Below are 20,503 nucleotides of genomic sequence, written 5' to 3'. Positions count from 1 at the left end.
CAGGACAACAGCCTCATATTTGGCTACAGTATAAGGTATGGGAAATAAAAGCTCCAAAGGTAGACTAGCACCACACCACAGGGGCCACTTAATAGAATGCCATTAATTTGGTTGTAGTGTCTATTATAAGTTGAAATAAGTGATGCTTCTGCTATGAAGTACCTGAAGCATGATAATGGCAATTGAAAGTTTTGGAACAGATGATAAAGGGTAGAGAACAGTGGACTCTATACCTAAGTTTGCTGCATTGAAATTGCTCAGAGCCTCAGGAATAAAAACAAAAGCAAAAATCACTGGGTGAACCCGATACATTTTCTCAGGAGAGTTGCCCTAGAATCATTTCCCAAGTACTTCTGTTGCAACCCAGTTGGGGAACGACAAAAGAAAAACTAGGTTCCAAGAAGGCAAGGACTCCATCTGAATTCATAGCTATATTCCCCAATGCCCAGTACTCAGCAGACCTCAAACCAGTTTTTGAATGAGCCCTAAATCAACCTTTGCCTTGTAAATGTCTACTAAATAACCCACTAGATCCTATCAGGTGACTCTGCTAGAGTGGAGGTTCAGAGACCATTCGACTGATGTCAGGTGAATGAGACGGGCAGTTGAAAATCTAGGCGGGTGTGGATGGCACTTACATTAGAACTAGAGTGGAAAAAGAAGTGAAGAATGAGGATTTCCAGGCAAAGATGGAAGAGAGGCATTTGTCCTCTACTTATCTCTAAAAATGTCTTCAGTGTAACAAGGAAAACAAAAACAGCCCCAAATTATACACCATGACTGCTAATTACAATGAAACACGACTGAAACTCGACATACATCCACAGAAACCCTTAGTCAGAACGTAGACATGTGTCACAGCACTGACAGGCCCACCCAACGACCCTTTGAAGAGGGGGAAGGAAATTATGGCTGTGTTCCGGTCCCCAGAGGATAGAGAAGACAGCATCACTACTCCATCTTTTTTGCCGAACAGTGTACCATCCTAGGTATATACATCCTGTTTATCCATCCGTCAGTTGATTGGCATTTGGGTTGTTGCCACTTTTGGGTTATTGTGAATAGTGCTATGAACATTCGCACGCAAACATAAGTTGAAGACTTGTTTTCATTTCTCCTGGGTAGAATTCTCCTAGGAGTAAAATTGCTGAGTCATATGGTAATTCTGTTTAACTCTTGTTTTGAGATATCTCTTCCTCTTAAAGTAAACGTGTTGATCTGTTTTATGACATCTTCTCCCATAATCAACATGTTTCCAGGTCACAAAATACAAACATAGCGCTCTGTGTCAAAATAATCTCATTTCCAGAATTATTCTAAAGACAACTCAGACGACTCAGACAATTCAGACAGAGGGCGGGAAAACTCAGAAAAAAAGAATCAACGATGAAAATGAGGAAAGAAATGGAAAATAGTCACTATGGAGAGCAAAGCCACAATAGAAACAACAGAGACTAAACATGCTGAAAAGTAGATCATAAACTGACCAGAGAACAAGACATTAAGCAAAACAAGTTTAAACATACCCAGAACCGTGTACGAGAGCAGAACGGAAGAGAAAAAGCCCCCCAAACCAGATAGTCTTCAACCTTTCAAAGTCTTGTAACTGCAGTGAATGAAACCTCTGCATTCCAGTAGAGGCGGGTAAGACCACTGTCAACACTCGGAAATCTTAGTTACTGAGCTTCAAAGAGCAAGCCTGTGACCATGCAACCAGGTCACTTAAGAGTATACGACAAGATAAAAAGCCACCCCAAATAGACAAAAAATTCATATTGAGTATAAAGACGCTGGACAGTTTCAAACATGCTATGTCATTTTCGAAAAAAGTTATCTAGTGTTGAAATTCAGCTGAGATGGGAAAAATGAAGCCAGGAAACACTTTAACAGTGGGGGAGAGTGACAACAGCATTTAAGTATGTATTTAACTATATCATTTAACTACAGAAATATTGTAAATAAATTTAGGATATCATAATCTTAATTCTGCTGGACTAGAAATCATCTCAATTGAGAATTTAGGCAGCCCCCACCCCCACCGGCTATCTCAGGTGTTCGTTCACATTTCTCATCATTTACATAAAAGGGACCTTGAACCATCCTTAGAATCAAATTTCAATCTTTCTGAACCACCTTCAGCCATTGACCTTCAGTCTATTCTACCATCACCTCTTTTCCCCTTATCTTGACTAAACAGGCTCAACTACCTTCCTCCTTATCTCCACAATCAATACAGCATCTTTGCTTCAGAATCCTGCCCTAAACACTTTGGCTTGCTGCTTTGAGATCATGACTAACTCTGAAACTAACTGTCCGGAACCAAGTGTTTCTTTACAATGCAGAAATTTTTCTTAATCATACTGCAAACCTAGGACTCAAAGTGAAACAAAAGCTGAACATGCATACTTTCATTAGGTAGAAATCTACCCAATTGCCAACATTCGACCATTTTTGACCCCAGAGCCGTCGTTTCATATGGTTCAACTTAATTTCCTATTAGTTCTTATCTGTTCAGCTATTGCTCTCATACCGTCTCCTGTTAATTGGTAGCAGCTGCCAGCAGCAATGTGTGGTGTCAGCAAATAAAACTGAAGGTATGGAGAGGGAGTGCCCATGCCATCTCTCATCATCTTGACCCCAAATACTTTTTTCACTCAGGAATATTTGCTCTGAGCTCACATCCATCACCAATTTTTTTTCTGCTTGAGGAAGACTAGCCCTGAGCTAACATCTGTGCCCATCTTCCTCTACTTTGTATGTGGGTCGCTGCCACAGCATGGCTTGATGAAGATCTGTGCCCAGGATCCGAACCCACCAACCTGGGCTGCCCAAGGAGAGCATGCGGAACTTTAAACACTCGGCCACGGGAATGGCCCCCCTAAGTAAGTTCTGCTCCCTAAATGCTTACCATCACTTGTTGGATTACCAATACATTTGACTTTTACCCAATTCATTCTGCCACTGTTCAAAACAGATTCCCACCTGTTAAAGGGCTTAAAGTACAACCAATTTGTTATACATGCTGTACATCAATAAGGACACCTTTTAGATTCCCATCTATTACAAAAATCCTTTCATCAGTGTATTCCAAACTAACATCTTCATCCTTTATTACAAATACTTATGGAACCAGAACAATTTTGTCTTCAAGAGGCATCTCAAAATTAGCACCTGACACCAACCAAAAAAAAAAAATACACATTACAATTTTTCAGGCAAGAGCACAACTTTATTTTCACCTCTAATAATAAACCACAATTGACAACAACAAAGGAGACTGTGCAGTTCAACTTTTTATTTTAATAAAATCAGAATATGCACAGCACATGCAGTGCTAGCATCTAAACTAATACAATAAGCAATTACTAAAGCTACAGTGACTTGAGGTTCAATCTTTACATTCAGCAAGTTTAAATCCATTCTTATGTGATTTTTGAAACCTTAATTATTAACTGAAAATATTGCTTGCTGATAAAACTTGCTCAAATGCTATCGCTGAATGTACAAGTCACTGATTATGCCAATACAACAAAGATAACCACATGTTTGAGGATTGCAATGTGCCAGACATTCACTGAAAAAAAAAATACACACAACTAAACAAAACTCACGCAACAAACATCTGAGAATCTGGACACTTCATATCAGTGTTTTGAAGTGTTTCATTAATATCTTAAGACAAGTGTATCAAAACCTTGGCATGATTTAATTTAAAGTCGCCAATTTTGTTTTTACTAACATCAGAAAGTTATGGCTACACTGCCAATGCCGGGTCTGCTTAATTTGACTTAAGAGTTTAATATGACTTAACATTAAAAGCTCACACTACCCCGAAATATATAATTTCACGCATACGGTGACATTCAACATTCAAGTGCCAGTGTTTTTGTACTGTCTTTTGGTCAAGTTTCTTTAAACTTTCAAAGAATCACTTTTAGGCTTACAAAAATAAATATTTGTCAAAATGTTCAATAAATATTACATAAAACTAGCAGCAAAAAGTATCTAGAAATCTGTCGTGTGCAAATAGTTTTCTTCCCAACTATCATTCCCATGGTCCCAAATAAATTTTAGAATCTAGTCCCATCCCCTTCCTAGACAAGCTGCGTTCAACAATCTCCAAGAGACAAAATAAGATTGGAAGTTTAAGGACACGCACACAAGACATATATATAAAATTCTCTGAATGTGCAATAAAAGAAGTACTTTGTAAAAAGTTATGGGCAAAATGTACAAGGGCCTAAACCTAGACTAATTGAAATAGCACCATAACAAATGACCTCAATACTGTCAAGTGCACCTACTTAATAAAAGTTTTAGAACAAGGCACAATACACTTGAAAATCTATTGCACTTTAGGAAATTTTTGCCATCTTCCTATGCCACTGTAAAAAGATTGAGCGTTTTGATCACCGCATTCTGGCCACAAAATTAGCACAGAATTCAAAGTGGCAGAGGCATTTTAGTGGTGGACAATGCTCATCTTTGGCCAGATTTAGCATAAACAGACTATAAATACAATGGAAACCTATGCAACTAAAACTGACTAAAACTGCACTGTATAGCAGAATTGACACCTTGTGCAGTTATGTACATATTTCCAACCTGTGTGATCTCAAAGATTTCAGTTTGTTACTCTTCTGGAGCCATTTTACAAAGTCTATAGTAAGCCAGTTTAACATCTCAACGCAGCTTGAACAGAGTAATGTGAATCGGCATTTAAAAGAAAGCCTGCTGCATTAATTCTTCCTGTTCATACCCTCTTGACCAAAAAACATCAACACTAGCATGCGTTATTAGACCAAAAATCATCCAGGGCCCCGATGAGGGCTGGTCATTGCTGTGGTCAGCCATTCTACCATTTCAATTTCATTTATGGCAGGCATTTAAAAAGTCTAAGTAGATGAATTCTCCTAAAAACCTATTTCAAGTTATCAGACCTTTAAACTTTCCCTGTAGTATGCCCACATTTGGCTAGCTCATAATTATGATCTGCCTAAACATTGAAAGAGGAATTGCTGTATTTACTTGCATTAACTTTGAAAACAGTGCTTTGAATGTATGCATGTATTCATACATCACCTCATCATGACTGGAATGGCTTGTTTAAAGACTATCAGGTTCTAAATATACCTATCCAGGATAGAGTGAGCAAATCAGAACTTTAACTTAATACAGTTTGCCACATTAGAAACTAATTCCATTGATATGCTTCAAGACGTTTGTTGTTTGTTTTCCCCCGATCTGCAAGTATCAAAAAGCCCTAATGCAGGCTACCGCATAAGTTTTTTCCTTATAATATTTATGGATGAATCGATGATTCCTGTTAAGTTGTATCACACCTGTGTGCCAAGGTTTGATTTTAGCCCAAGTTCAGTAAATTTATTTTGTCAAAACAATTGATATCTTGAGCATTACTGAGCCAACAGGACATCAAAATAAAAAGTTGTCTAAAGTTAAAGGCACAGTACATTAACAAACAAATGATCCTCAGTCACAAAATTAGAAATGCAGTTTGGGATGGGGGCCGGCGGGAGGGGAGTTAATCCAAACTACAGCAATGAAGTCTTCAAACCACCTTCCGAACAGGGCTGCTGATTGTTCCTCTCATCTCTTCGTGTGACCTTGAGCTCCCTTAAAAAAAAAATTTCAGTGGAGAATCACAGCTGGTAATGTACTGCGAGTTCTTGAAGCTACACAAGGTATAGTCTGGCTAAGTTACATGTGGTTTCCATATTAGCTTGTTTGGCAGGGTGACCTACTGCAAAGCAGGTTCAGTTACCCCACCAGTCAACCCCCTGGGAGTTATAATTTCCTCCATATCCATCGCTGTTGTAAAAGCCTCCATAGCCACCTAACGAGAGATTAAAAAGAGAGAGAGAAATTAATTAAGTCGCCCTTTGGTTAAATACAATCTTTAAGTACTCTGACATAAAATTACAAAAACCAAGCTATACGGCCAAACCTCCCCGATGCATTTACTTATGCTTTGAAAAAAATACCAACTCAAAGCAAAAAACCCTTGCCAAAGATAAGAGGTTAAAAATTAACATTACCTCCACCAAATCCTCTGCTGCTGCCATGGCCACCTCCACCACTGCGGCTGCTGCTTGCGCGGCTGCTGCTGAAGCTGGAACTGCTGGCACCACTACTTTGTCGATAGTCTCTGGCACCAAATCCTCCGCTGAATCTACTGCTGTGAGGATAAAATGCGTGTTGGTTCACATGAAGATAAACAGTTCGCTAAATAACCCAATTCTTATTAATACTTCCCAATGATCAACTTCTCATTTTTCAATACAAACAATTCCCCATCCAGTCCTATTTTCCCTAACAGTGACTTTAAAGGCCTTAGCTGTGAAAGGCTGACACTAACTTAGCATCACCCTTTCTAATAACACCCCTTACCCAAAGGATCTAGGCAGCCTAAAAAAACTCAGCTTGTTAAACTAATACCTGAAAAGTTAACCTTGGACATAGCACCCATCACCCTCATTATATACCATCTGTACCTCACCTCTTAGATCGTCCACGACTGCTACCCTTGTAGTGGTGTTCATAAGCCATGTTTTCTAACCAAGATGGCACTTCTTGCTTAGCTTCAACAAGAAGATCCAACAAATCCTTGGTAATATTTATGTTCCTCTCATTAAAGAATGAGGTGGCAAGACCTAGAATAGTTCCAAAAAGTACATAAGGTCTTCTATAAAGCAGCCAAGTATTCTTACTTTCCTATGTAGAATACTAAAAACAAAGATTACAATTTGCTAATTAACCAACTCGAAGTTCTGTGAACAAAACCTTACTTTTCTGTCACTTCTATTGCTAAGCTATATTTTAACTGCATTCCTTGGAAATCGGAGTTCTTATATTTAAGATCCTGAAAAATTCTTTGCTGCATGCATCACACTGAAAAACAAAAACCACCAGACCAGCAAGTAACCAAACCCTTACCAAGGTTTCCTACACGTCCTGTACGGCCAATGCGATGTACATATTCTTCAATATCACTTGGTAAGTCAAAATTGATAACATGTTTCACATTTGAAATGTCCAGTCCTCTTGCTGCTACCTGGAAAATAACTTTCGTTATACATGGCCCAGTAAAAGCCAAGAGTTGAACATGCTGAACTTAAAAACAAGATTATATTATACATACTGCTGTAGCCACTAGAATTGGGCTTTTTCCTGAGCGGAATTGGTGAAGGGCCTCCTCTCTGTCTCTCTGAGATCGGTCTCCATGGATACTGGTACAAGCATATCCTTCATGGTATAAGAAATCCTCCAGAGAATCTGCACCCTTTTTGGTCTCCACAAACACTAAGGTCAGTGAATCCTTGCCTGAATTTGAAAAATTACAAGGTTTTAAAGTGACTTAGTTCTCTTTGCACTTAGTAAACATGCAAATAGAGGCAATTAAATAGACTTGTTTTAACAGTGTTTTGAATGGGGAGGGAAAGCAATAAAGGTGATCCAAATGAATTCTCATTACCTAAGCCACCAGACCAGAGTGATGCTCAAGTTATTTGTCATTTTACCTGTTGCATTTAGAAGGTCAAGCAGAAATGACCGTTTGTCTGACTCTTCCACCCAAACTACTTTCTGTGTGATATTCTCAGAGGTAGAGCCAACTCTTCCTACGGCCAAAAAGATGTATTCATCCAAGAAATCACGAGCAAGCATCTAAACGAAAACAAATTGTTTAATTATCTACTGACATCAACAAATTCCTAAGTGAATTAAATTTGCAGCATCAAACAATACCTGTATTTCCTTAGGGAAAGTAGCACTAAACATCATAGTGTGGCGAACTCCCTTTGGTGGCATAGTATCTTGTTCAACTATTCTACGTATCTGAGGTTCAAACCCCATATCCAACATCCGATCAGCTTCATCTAACACCAAGTATCTGCCGTGAAAAAAATTCAGTTTAGAATTTGAGAAGAAAAGATAGTTTTAGCACAGCTGTTATCTAGTAAGTACAATTACATAGTCATTCAGGTAGTTAAACTCTTCACACCACAGGATTTGACCCTCATAAATGAGACAGTGCATGATTTTCCCACTAGATAAATCAGCCAAGATCACACAGCCAAATCAGCTCTTACTACTTGACTCTGTCCCACAGTCTGTGCATTCTCAGCCTCTACTAAAATGTCACTGATTTTTCAACATTAAAATTACAATGAGAAAACTTTTTGTAAAAGTTAGAAGACTAAAATAAATCACTTCTCAATCTTAAAATTTAAACAATGCTAATAAGTACCATAAAACTAATGGCTACTAATTTAAAAACTTGATGTTGCATTTCAAACACTTAAAAATGAACATACTTGCAGAAGTCTAATCCAATCTTTCCCCTCTCCATCATATCCACTAGACGTCCTGGAGTGGCTACTAGCAGGTGGCATCCACGTTCTAAGTCTCGAATTTGCTGACCGATATCAGCACCACCATAAACCACGCAAGGACGAACTCTAGATCGGTATGAAAACTATAAGCAGACAAGCTGTATCAACTTCAAGGTGAAGATTTTCACAAGGTCATAAAATATTTCATTAGAATCAAAAAGACAATCATCACTAAAATGCATACTTACTTTCCTGGCTTCCTCATAGATCTGTACTGCCAGTTCTCTAGTTGGTGCTAATACCAAGGAGATTGGGTATTGTTTGCGGCGCCCATACCTTCCATTTTCCTAAGAAATAATTTATAAGTTAAACTCTTAACGTTGCTTTTCAAAGGTTCATTACAACATAATTCCCTCCTGTAATTTACAGATTATACTTGAAAACTTTTTCATTAAATAGACTGAAGTCTTACTGTCATTCAGACAGCTCTCTCAACTACCTACAAAGCTCTACAATAATTTCCCACTTTTTAAAGAAATATTTACCTTCATGGCCCTCAAAGCCTCGCCTGGACCATCTGAATAAATCTGACTCAAGATGGGCAAGAGAAATGCTGCAGTTTTTCCAGACCCTGTTTTAAGAGAAAGCATATTTACTCAACCACAGAAAAATCTACTTAGGCCCAGTCCATTTATCTTTGTAAATAAAGCTCTAATGGAATATAGCCATATCCAATAATACTGTCTATGGCTGCCTTCACACTACAATAGCAGAGCTGAGGAGTTGCAAGAGACCACGTGGCCCACAAACACCAAAAATGTTTACTTTGTTCCTTTACAAAAAAAGGTATACCAAACTCTGATCAGTAACAACGCAGTATTCATTTGTTTGCATTTTGTTTTTATAAAAAGAGCAGGAATTGTGCCTCAAAAGTTTTGTCAGTTTCAATATCTAACACTTCCTTATAGGTTCTGTATATACTGATAGTGTATAAAGGATGACACTCTCACTCTTCCATAGGGAAGAAAAGGTACCAAATGATTCACATGCTATGTATTTACAATGGAGGTAATTCTGCCATCCTCGTTCCCCCTGGTCAACCTCAGATATAGTGAAGCTTGTATCCAATTCAGAGGCTATAACTACGCCCATTTCTGAAAGATGGGAGGTGCTACTTTACGCAGGAGGCACCTTTCCCTTGACTACATTCCTTTGGATCACAGGCTATTCCCTAATCTCATCCTTCTTACACCAGATACAAGGATATTATGGCACCAACATTCCCAACCCTGCAATCACAATCATCTAGCCCTGGTGCAGCGGTATCAGCTTAATGGCTTTCTATAGGCTACTCCAAGATGCCCTAAGGAAACACCAGAAGTAGCACAGGATCCAAAGGTCTACGACAAGAGACAGCACCCAGCTACTCCTTCCCTCTATCAAAGTATACCAGTCAGGCCGCATACAGGACTCAAGCTTCCCCGTGACACTTACACAAATTTTATGAGAACAAGCCCAGTTAAGATGTTCTTGACAATTTTTTACTTTTATCAAGTGAGCTTACCTGTTTGGGCACAAGCCATCAAGTCTCTTTTCTCTTTGATAATAGGAATAGCATGCTTTTGCACTGGAGTTGGGCGAGTATAACGAGTAAGCTCAATGTTTCCCATAATAATTTCTCCCATCTCAACATCACTGAACTGTCAAGAAATTCAAGTGTTAAATAGTTAGAAATGCTATCTGGAGCCATTTTTGTTTAATACTAACACAATAACAGAAAAAAACAACTAAGAGCCAATTTGTACTTTAGTTTACAGTTGCTTTAAGTAAAAATTGTGTTGTATTTTGAGAAAAACCAACCCCCTAGGCGTAATCTGCATATAAGAAGTTTTAGGTTCCTCCTATGTTTAACCCATTTTCTATTTTGAATTATTAATAATGAGGACACTGAACTCAATCTCTCCTTTCCCACAAATCAATGAGGTGGGTTTTTAAAGTAACTTTAAACAATTGTTAAAATAGAGTAGGCATGGTCTATATGTACCTTTAGGAATCCCACCTCGTATTCACATGCTGTGTAAACATCTTCACTTTCCCTATGTCTTAAAAGATCAAGCAAAAATGCTTACACTTTCAATGTGGGGAGGACAGTTGTTGCCTGTTGCCTCAACCGGAATGTCATCATACTTCTCAAAGTTAATCCCAGTGTTGCCTCCAGAAAAGAGTTCCCTAAAATCAGAATATTGTTACGTTTACTTCTTATACTAGCTAATAAGGCTTCATCACAATTAACAAACATTTGAAAAACTTACTGTTCCAAGCGTTCACTTGGTGGGAGTGGTTTTGACCAATCATCTTCATCTGATTTGTCACACCAGCGACTATTTCCACCACGTTCATATTTGCCAAAGCCACTTCTGTCACCACGGCTGCCAATGCCGTCATAGTCACTCCGTCCACGATCATCAAACCTGCACAGCACACCCAATTAATCAGAATCCTATCATTTGACCATTATCAGATTCCTACCACTACTCTAAAAACTGTACCTGGAGAGAAGTTGAATTATTCATTATGGCTAACTTCGAGGATGTCAACAGTCCAGTTCTGGCTTTCTCTTACTTGACAAATAAGGCCCTCTAATTAACCAGATGGTATATATCATTTATATAACTTTATTTCCTAAAACAGCATCCTTTATTTCTATACAATTATACAGCCTACACAGGCCTCATACATGCCAAAAGAATCAAGTCTAATATATTTGAAATCAGCAGATAACTTACACCCTGTATTTAAAGTTTTCATCCAAATATATTTAGTGGTAGGGAAAAGGAGAAAATAGCACACCAAATATCAATTGTCCCAGTTATACTAGGATATCATTTAAAGGACAATTCACCTGTGTGACAGACTTTGGATAAAAGGTAGAAAATAATCCTTACCTGAATTAAGATGTTTTTAGAGTTTTAGGCCTGTTTGCGAAAAATCAGGACACACAGGACTAACCACAGCTATTAGGCGCATGAGGTCAGTTCACCACACTTGTGTAATCAAAAATATAAGGCGTTTAAAAATTGTCATATAGAATACCCAGAAAAATCTCAACCAAATTAGGCCATTCACTAGATAAACTACTCTTTTAAATAGAATATATAAATCTAGAGAAATATAAAAATAATCGATTTCATTAAGCCAAAAGGGACATTCTTATCCTCATCTAATTTCCATATAACAAGTTCAATTTAGTAAAGACCTCTTACAGCTAAGAAAATGATTAAACAGACATAATGCTTAACACTGAAATAGGCGGTCCATTAAGGGAAAAAAATTACCAAGTTTAATGATCAGAGTACAAGGATGAGGACTTAACAAATTAAAGACCATTCATAAATTGCTATATTGTACACACACCTAAGAGGATAAGAAATCACTTACCTTCCCCTTGATCCACTTCCACGATCACTGAAGAAACTAGACTTCCCTCTTGAATCACTACGAGATCCAAAACTGCTGTACGCATCCTTATCCTTACTAGAACTCCAACCTGAACTGTCTTTATCGTAGAATCCTTCAATAAAAAAAGCACAAACCCATTTTATTGTATTAGAAATTGACAATATCTTAACATCACTCCTGCGTTTCTGAATTTGAAGCCCTCCACTCACTTTTATCTTCTCTCTATGGACTGGAGGGGTAATGGAAGTATTTCCATCATGGCACTATTAGAGAATGTTTAGAGCTAGTTTATATCAGTACACAAGGTATTTTTATACCTTTAATTCTCTCCACTAAAACCAAGCAATCTGACAGTCTAACAATATTCTGAATGAATACCACTTCTAAAAGGTCAATAACTTTGCCCATAACACAATAATTATGGTTCTTGTTATATGACCCTCATCATAGTTTTATTTCCATTCACTTTTTTAGGTGTGAATGAGTTCACTAGGAAACAGTTATCATCATTTCAATATTTCTTAGAGGCGATATTCATTTAAAACATTCTTAAGAGTGACAAATTACTTGCTTTAATACAGTATTTTTCAGTTTCAACAGCAAAAAGGGTAAGAACACTGGTGCTCTGTTCACATGAAATACGTACTGTCAGATGAGATCAGGAATATCTAGAAAAAAAGGAAAATCCTCATCCCTATGCACTCTTAGTGTGGATAGGTTCCTACCCATAAACATTCAGCAGAAGAGGATGACCAAGATGTAAATTAGCCCATCAGGTAGAGGGTTTAACTAGCTTGAAGGACACTTATTAGACAGACAGAAATGTTGGAGTTAATTTAAGTTACTCCCCTTCTGTCTTATGCCCCTAAATATTAGCCAGCCAGGTGATCAACAGCCTTAGCTGGCAATAAAGAGCTGAGTAAGATTTCTAAGACGTCTTTCAGCTCTAAAACCTCTGATCCATACTGCCTCTCCCTGTGATTCCTGTCCCTGCAACAAAAGGAAAAAGCACTAAATATACATGGGGGTCAATTCCAGCTAGTACATTCTAAGGAATCATGAGAACACTCATGGTGATAAAGACAAACTGCAGTAACTGAAAAGAATGATATAGTAACTAAGTGAGCTGATAGAAACAATGCAGATTTTATATCCACGTACTGCCAGTGACAGTGAAGCTAATTTAACAGAGAGGAATGACAGCAAACCATGTGCTCCTGCGGACTCTCTCCTTCGCCACACTTCCAATTCTGCTGCCTTCATGCCAGCATCTTCCCTCTTCTTGACCTTTAAATAGTATTCCTGACCTTCCCTTTTCCTCCAAATCCCAGATCACCTATTTTACGGAATATTCAGCTCCCAAACAGTTGTCTCATAATTTGAAACATCTACTAGTTTTCTATCACTACATTACAAACTAAAAGGGAAAAGACCAAAAAAAAAAAAAAAAATTGTGATACATTTTAAACAAAACCTTTCAAATGAGGCAGTTAAGGCAGGGAGATGAAAGCAGAGAATCACTCCCAACTTACTGGGTGTGTGCTCAATGCTGTAACCTGTTAACTACCCTGCAATAACCCTATCTTTGTTTTGGCAGCTCTGCAGGACAGAAATAACGGGGCTGTTATCACCATGCAGTCTGGCTTACATAGTAGGGCGCCCACTCACCTTTTTCAAATTGAAATCATGCTGTGAATGACTACAAACACAGAGTAAGTACAAGGATAGTGAAGTTGTACAAAAGCACGCCCCTGGTCCCAGCAGAGTCTGACAGAAGAAATGCAGAATTCTAAACTGGGTGACATCAGATGAGTTTTTCTAAAGGGATTAAATCCTAATACTTAAACCAGTTCTGACAGAAGCAGAGGAGAGCAAAATGTTTACAGACTCCCCAAGGTGCATTTTCCCTAGGCTCCAACTTTTAAACACAACAAGAATTAGGCCTACAAATTGCTCAAAGGACTTACCTTTAGTAGCTTCTCTGTTCCTTAAGTGAGGAGGAATATAACGCCCTTCTAAAAGAAATAATATAAAAGTAAATGCCAAAAACCTTCAAGTTAAAATTTCTTACCAAAATTTGTGCTATTAAAAAAAATGGTCCTGGAAAAAACGATTTTTTAATCTCTAGCCTTCCAGTTTGACTACTTACTTAGAAACTGAAAGGGGGGAAAACACACTTTTCTTTTAAATGGGTCACTGCTTTATAAGAGAACCTGAAAAGGGGGGGAGGTCAAGTTTGGCAAACAAAAATTTAACTTGGAACCTAACAACTGATAATCCACAAATACATACGTTTAACTTGCCACTAGTGGTTAATTTAACACAATTTTTTTAAAGGCCTGTTACGATTCCAGAGAACGAACAGTTACAACATGAGTATAACTATAAAAACCTAAAAGACTACTATGTAATAAATCATGCAATTGGCCACTAAGAGGCTTTTTTGTTTCTTTAAGTTCCAAAACATACAACATCTATGGAAAAGCTGCAGAGAGGAAATGATTTTAAGGAACTGGAGTTTTAACTAGGGGCTTGCTGACTTTAAGGAGACTCAACTGTTGTTGTGTATGCAGGCAAGAATATAGCCTAGACAATGGAGGAGAAGCAAAAGCAACTAATGTATATCCACCAGTTAAAGCGAAGTCCACTTGCTTTTAACTTTTCTTTCTCACTTCTGGGGTGAATTAAATACGAAAGATTCCTATAGGATGATCAATTCTTAAAAGATTCTTAGCATGGCAAATATGATGAAATTTAACACAGAAACCAAGTAACTTTGTGCCCAGTGAGACCCTTCTTCCCGAACAATGAGGACACGTGCTTTGCTAAGTAACACACAGTGGTTGAAGAAACAACGCTTTCAGACCCTACAGCCCATACCCATTTCTTTTCAACTGTTAATAGGTAGGAAGAGACCCGAGCTGAGGAAGGTCTATTGCCAAATAATAAACCATCAAGATCCCCCACACCTTAAAACTAAGCTCTAATGAGTCTCAAAAAAAACCTCTGAAAAAAGTTAAAATGAAATAAAACTTTTCTATCTACCTTCTTTTCAAAACAATGATACGATTCAGCACTTAAAATCCTAACCAGCCCAAGATTCAGTATAGCCTTGTTTCCCATGTTCTTCCCAGGAAAAGGCAGCTGTAAGCTGATGAAAGTGAATGTTCCTTTTACTGAGCTTAATTCTGAAAGATTCACTCTAACAGGGATACACACATCCCCAGCACCTCCAAACGGGGCTCAGGATTCATAATGGACATAATCAAACTCTTCTAAAATATAGTTTGTGTGTGACATAAGGTTCTTGTTAGTGACTGTTTTTACTCAAGAAAACTAGCCCCTTTTATTACCAAAAAGTCACAACACTTTAGAGTGGTCACTAAGTACTACATAACACTGCCTACATAATTCTTCACACAGTAAAAATTAAAGGGGAAATTCTTAAACTTTAAGTCCAACAAAATATTGATATTAAAGCTCTAATATGCAACAAATCCATAAAATGTTTTACTTACTGCTGGCTGTACTTCCTCCACTCTGATTATCTGAAGAGTTCAGGTCTAGGCCAGCAAACTAGAAGAGAATTAAACGGTTAGCAGCCTGTGTGCTGAAATATCACGCTGAAAGAAAACTAGGCCTGCCGCTAGCCTTCACTAGCACTAGCTGGCTGCCCTGGCCTCGCGGGGCTGATGTGAAACTCTTAATGAGAATGTGACTAAGAATGTGCATTGAAGACTATGAAGTTCTAAGCAAATGCAAAATAGCCCTACTGTATATACTGCAGAAGGCAGTAGACCAAGATGCTGGTGCTAGCCAGTGGAAACCAAGTCCAAATTTAAGTGGCTCATTGAAAATGAATTTTCCCTGCAACATTTTCCATAGTAAAAGCTCAAGAAATTAAATTATCTTATAATGTCAAATGATTCATTCTAGCTCCAACCATATTTGACAAATGTTTCCAATACCACCAACTTTCTACTTGCAATCATTTTAAACCTACAAAGCACACCTGAAAAGATGTCAAAACAAAATTTTAATTGACCATTTCTTAGTTCTTTTACCCCTAAATATTGTACAAGTATTTTTAATTAGGGTAGCACTAACAACAATATATCTACCATTTACTAAGCACTATCAAGCACAACCTGTGAAGTAGGTACTTATTTTCTCTCCCGTTTTCAAGATCGAGGTAATTTCAAGAGACTTTGGACACGAATGGCATTCAATGCTCTTAAGGAGTAGGGCATTTTACTGCCTTTCACCTTTATTTCTACATATCCCCTTACACCGGTAGCTCAAAGCCTCAACATTCTACAAAAAGGCGTATCTTCGCCGAATTCTGTAACGACTAACAAGAAACTACCTACAAGCAATAAGAGGGAAAAAACCACACGAGCCCAAACAAATATTTTAAAAGCCACAAAAGCCAAAGTCTCACAGTACTGTTGCTACCTGTCTGCAAAGGTGATATGCTATACCCTAACATAAGTTGTCTGTTAAAAGACGATGCCGTCAAATTGCAAGCGTCATCAATGGAGTCACTGAAAAGTGGAAGATACAAAATCTTAAAAAAAAAAAAAAGAAACAAAGAAAGAAAATGAGTACGTTAAGACTTTTAAGCACCCCGTTTCCAGAATTTCTATTAGCAAAAAGGCTGCCATGCTTTCTCTCTGCACTAGTTATCCCAACAGACCGATACTTTAAAGCACAATACGAACAAAAACTTCCTGCACTTGTTACTAGTTTTGTTATTAATTTTACACTTGGCAACATGAACTAAAAAGCAACTTTAAACGCTACTGTAAACTATTAGGATTACGTTGTCTCGATTTTCTCAGTGGTGTGAATTTGCTTCCTGCTTAATTCTAACGACTCCACATTTTTTTCCGAATTACATCGACTACACATTTCAAGGTTCATTCCAGCCTAGAATCTTAAAAACGGCACCATCTATACGAAAAATGTTAAAACTGGGGACAGTCTGTGCTCTTAATATCAGATTTTCTATGTGACCCATTCAAAATATGACGTGTCAGCAATTTGGAGGATTTAATGTAACCGATTCATTAGTGGGAAAAAACGCTTCCAAAGAAACAGATAGTTAAACGCCTAAAAATACATTACACGACCACATTAAAATCTACTCTCACTTAATCTGTGTCACTAGACTTCATTTCAGGATTATTCTGGAGTTCCTGGTACGGAGAAGTTTACTTAAAGGCTCCAAACATCCATTGAAGAGCTTATCTGAGGCGTGGTGTCACTGTTGCAAAAGGTCACAGACTTCCTGCCACCCAGAGGCCCTCATCTCTCAGTTCTCACGTCCTCCTCTCCTCTCCCCCCAAACCCTTAGAAGAGGGAATTTCGGATAAGACGACAGATCCGGAAGCCTCTTCAAAATGTTACGCTACAGGCAGCAACAAGTCAACAGCAAAACTGTTTATTTTCACCCAAGCCACATTCCACGTATTTCTCTGGCCGGTTCCTAGCTCAAACGTCACTAACACAAGGACACACATACAATCCGTGGTACCTCCCCAAACAACGCTTGGCCATCGGCTAAATCGCCACACAATTAGGGCAAGTAAGGAGAAAAGGACCGCTCCGGGTCCCTAACCTCCTCCCCCCGCCCCCCCACGTCTCCCCGCCGCGTCCAACTCTCTTCTCTGGAGCCCAACGCCACCGCGCACGCAGCGGCCCATTACTCCCTCCCCTCCCCCGCACTCCTCCCCGAATCTCCTGCGTCACAAAACTTTCCACTCCGGAAACGCGGCCTCGCTGGCCACCGGGCCGGGGCTGCGGAAACCGGGCCGGAGCGAAAAGGCCTGCGGAAGGAAGGCCGGGAGGAACACGATGCCCATTCCATCCTCCCTCCTAGGCCCTCGCCGGCCCGGGCCCGCTGGTCCGGCCTCTCCCGCTAGCGGGCCGCTGCGCCGCGCAGCCACCCAGCGCCACACAAAGGAGGCCGCCGCCATTACCCCGAGCGAAGGCCACCCCCTGCGCCGCCCCCCTCCCACATTCCAGGGCCGTGTTCCACCACCCGCTCGCACGCGCGCGCACACGACCACGCCGCCGGGGCTCCCGGACGGGCACCCGGGCCGCGCGCGCATCGAGGGCCAAAGCCCTCGAGACCGAGTCCCCATTCGCGCACCGCCGCGCCGCGTTCCCCCCACCCCCACCCGTGGGTCACCATCAGTCAGGCTCGCGCGTGCGCGTCTCCGCGAGAGCGCGCGCACCCCCTCCCCCGCCGCCCGCCCGCGCACGCACACACAAAAGCCGCCATTGTGCTCGGCCCGGGGACAATACCGCGGGCCAAGCCGGGGCCCCGGGCAGAGCGAGAGCCACAACCAGCACTTCTGCCACCTCCCCGTCCCTCCATAGCCCCGGGGCGTCGCCCCTCCCCAGCACGAGGTACCCAGGAAATGGAAACTAAGGGTGCTCGTTAGCGCTGCGCCATAAACCAGGTTAGGACAGGGAAGGGATTCATGCAGGAGCCACCTCAGGAAGCTCCTTGCCGCTCACCTGCTGGTCCAGCCCGAGCGCATTTTCCACCGCCACATGACTCATCCCTGAAGAGTACCGAGAACTCGGAGTCTTCCGCTGCTGAGCGAGTGTGCTGGGTTCACCGCGAAGGCCCTCTCACGGGAGAACTGCGGCTCTGGAGCGCTCGGCGCGGCCACGGGTCTAATATACCCACTCGAAAGACTGCTACGTCAGCACGTAAAACGTGCGCCCGCCCTCTCACACCCGCACTCCTCCCGCCGCTGCGACTTCTGCCTAGCTACTGCGCGCTCGTTTAGCCCTAACCTCGCGGGATTTCCCAGGCAGTCCCGTCCCTGGCTCATGGTCTCGCCTCGGAGTTCAGAGCACCAAACGCTGTCCTAGTTTGCTTGCGCTTCACTTCCCTTGTTCTCTGCTGTTCCCTAGCCTGTCTTGGAGTTCTCGAGATCTCGCGAGAACTCGTCGTTCCCCGCTTTCCCCCCAGCCAGGAGGCCTTAAAATTTAATCTGGGCCTCCTTCCCCTTTCTTCCCCTATACCCCTAGTTTTCGCTGCTCCTTCCTTTCGAGCGCGCGCTCTCTCTCTTCTTTTTTCTCAGCCGCCGGGGAGATGTCGTGAGATTTCTTTGAACTAATCAGCCCTCGCTCTTCCGCGGGCTGCCTCTTCGAAATCGGAGTTAGGCCAAAAGGAGCCCCAAACCGAGAGGACCGCGAGTCACGTGACCGCAGGTGTCGACCGCGGTGGCCATTTTGTGGAGCAGGAAACTGTGGCTTGAATAGAGTGTTCGGAAGTGGGGGGAGGATGGGGGAGAGGGGGAAGAGGAGGAGGAAGGAGGGCGGGCGGGTGACCGGGGTGGGGAGAGGGGGGAAGTGGACGCGAGCTGGCTGTGGGACGCTTTACAGCGCGGTTGCCTAGGCAGCGGAGGCGCCGCCTGGGAACGCAAGAGCCCCTCTTGTCCCACCCCCCCACGTGAGCGCGCTCCTGCTCGCGCGCCCCCGTCCCCGCGGTGAGGAAACAATGAGACAATCACGCGCAGAACTTGAGCCGGCGGTTGCGCACCCTCCCGGGACCCGGCCTTCTGCCGCAACTACGCCTGCATTAGGTCCCTAGTTTCCCCACACTGAGTGCCCAGTGGTCTCCACGCGGTGCTGCCTCCCCCAAAGCTAGGGGACCCTGGCTCTTCTAGGGAGTCGGGGGTGTTTGTGGCTGGGCGCAATCTTGGGCTGCCGAAGGAAGTGCTATGACATTACTGGCCTGGGGTCGGGGTGACCCTCAGGCCACTGCGGTGGATGGGGAATAGGAGGAAATGAATTTCTGCCGTCGGAGGAGCCCTTCTCGTGGCCCCCTCTTAAGCAAGCCACCTCTATTCCCAGCTTCAGTGCCACAGGCCCTTAAATAGAAGACAATGTGTTGATTAGCGGAGCCGTGGCTCTAAGCGAGCGGCCGCACTCACTTGGTTCTAATAAACACTTTTCCCCCTCTCTTCTGACCCTCAGCCTGACAGCGTTAAATAATACGCAGGGTTTTCCACCGTCCCCCAAAGGATCTTCTGCCAAAATTGAAATAGCTCGTTCTCATCACATAATTTACCACGTAATTGCTCTCCCTTCCCGATTTTTAAAATCGAAACTGAAATTCTAACGAGATAGGGAGATAATATAACACTTGTGTCCTGGGGCAAGTTGCTTAACTGCTTTAGGTTTCAATTTCCTCATCTATAAAAGGAGTCGGCGGGACTACATAATCCTGTAAAAGACCCAATTCCTTTTCATAACAACTATTTAGTAACGCCCCCGTTTAACCATAACGAAATCACAAATCGCAGATCGTATAACCTAAACCTAACAACGCACAATTTCACAGAACATGACCTAACGAATAAAAGCAAAATGGTTATAATAAAACAATGCATTTTAATGTGCATGCTCCCGTACAACGACACTGATGATAGATACCTGCCCGGCACAGTCACAAATGCAAACGGAAAAAGTATGTTTTCACAACTCAAGTACCGTGAGCATCGTTGCCACTGGTGACCGTATTTTCCAAAATGGTGAACTCTTGGTAATGTTTGAAACAAAACAGTACCATCTTCCTGCAATTGATAAAATAGTTACATTCCTAGAGAATTCAGTGTATATCGAAACTGGGCAAAAATACTTTTGTTTATATGGAAAATACTGTTAGTTCT

General features: G+C 41.3%; 1 protein-coding gene across 2 annotated transcripts; it reads right to left on the bottom strand.

Annotated features, from left to right (window-relative positions):
• Positions 1-3,207: 3,207 nt before the first annotated feature.
• DDX3X (DEAD-box helicase 3 X-linked) lies at positions 3,208-19,320 on the bottom strand. Of its 2 annotated transcripts, none has more exons than XM_023634084.2 (17): positions 18,336-19,320; positions 15,329-15,386; positions 13,778-13,825; positions 11,790-11,922; positions 10,664-10,822; positions 10,481-10,580; positions 9,916-10,051; positions 8,897-8,982; positions 8,600-8,698; positions 8,334-8,494; positions 7,765-7,909; positions 7,539-7,683; positions 7,160-7,341; positions 6,955-7,072; positions 6,518-6,671; positions 6,057-6,196; positions 3,208-5,854 (listed from the first exon to the last, which is right to left on the bottom strand). In XM_023634084.2, the coding sequence occupies exons 1-17, from the start codon at positions 18,378-18,380 to the stop codon at positions 5,775-5,777; spliced, it is 1,989 nt and encodes a 662-aa protein (XP_023489852.1). In that variant the 5' UTR covers positions 18,381-19,320; the 3' UTR covers positions 3,208-5,774. The 2 variants fall into 2 exon arrangements, with proteins under 2 accessions (XP_023489852.1, XP_023489853.1); XM_023634085.2 differs by having other exon boundaries at positions 6,057-6,193; positions 18,336-19,309.
• Positions 19,321-20,503: the final 1,183 nt, after the last annotated feature.

The sequence above is a fragment of the Equus caballus genome, chromosome X (assembly GCF_041296265.1).
Source record: "Equus caballus isolate H_3958 breed thoroughbred chromosome X, TB-T2T, whole genome shotgun sequence".
NCBI lineage: Eukaryota > Metazoa > Chordata > Mammalia > Perissodactyla > Equidae > Equus > Equus caballus.
Note: the sequence above shows the minus strand (reverse complement) of the source record. Positions and strands in the feature narration are given on the sequence as shown.

Bases quoted from the DNA above. Each gene is read 5' to 3' on its own strand.
- DDX3X (XM_023634084.2), bottom strand. From the start codon at position 18,380: ATGAGTCATGTGGCGGTGGAAAATGCGCTCGGGCTGGACCAGCAG. The intron at 10,823-11,789 runs GTAAGTGATTTC...TGTGCTGTGCAG, and splicing joins GGAAGTGGATCAAGGGGAAG to GTTTGATGATCGTGGACGGA. The intron at 10,052-10,480 runs GTAAGCATTTTT...ATTTCTTGACAG, and splicing joins GTCCTCCCCACATTGAAAGT to TTCAGTGATGTTGAGATGGG.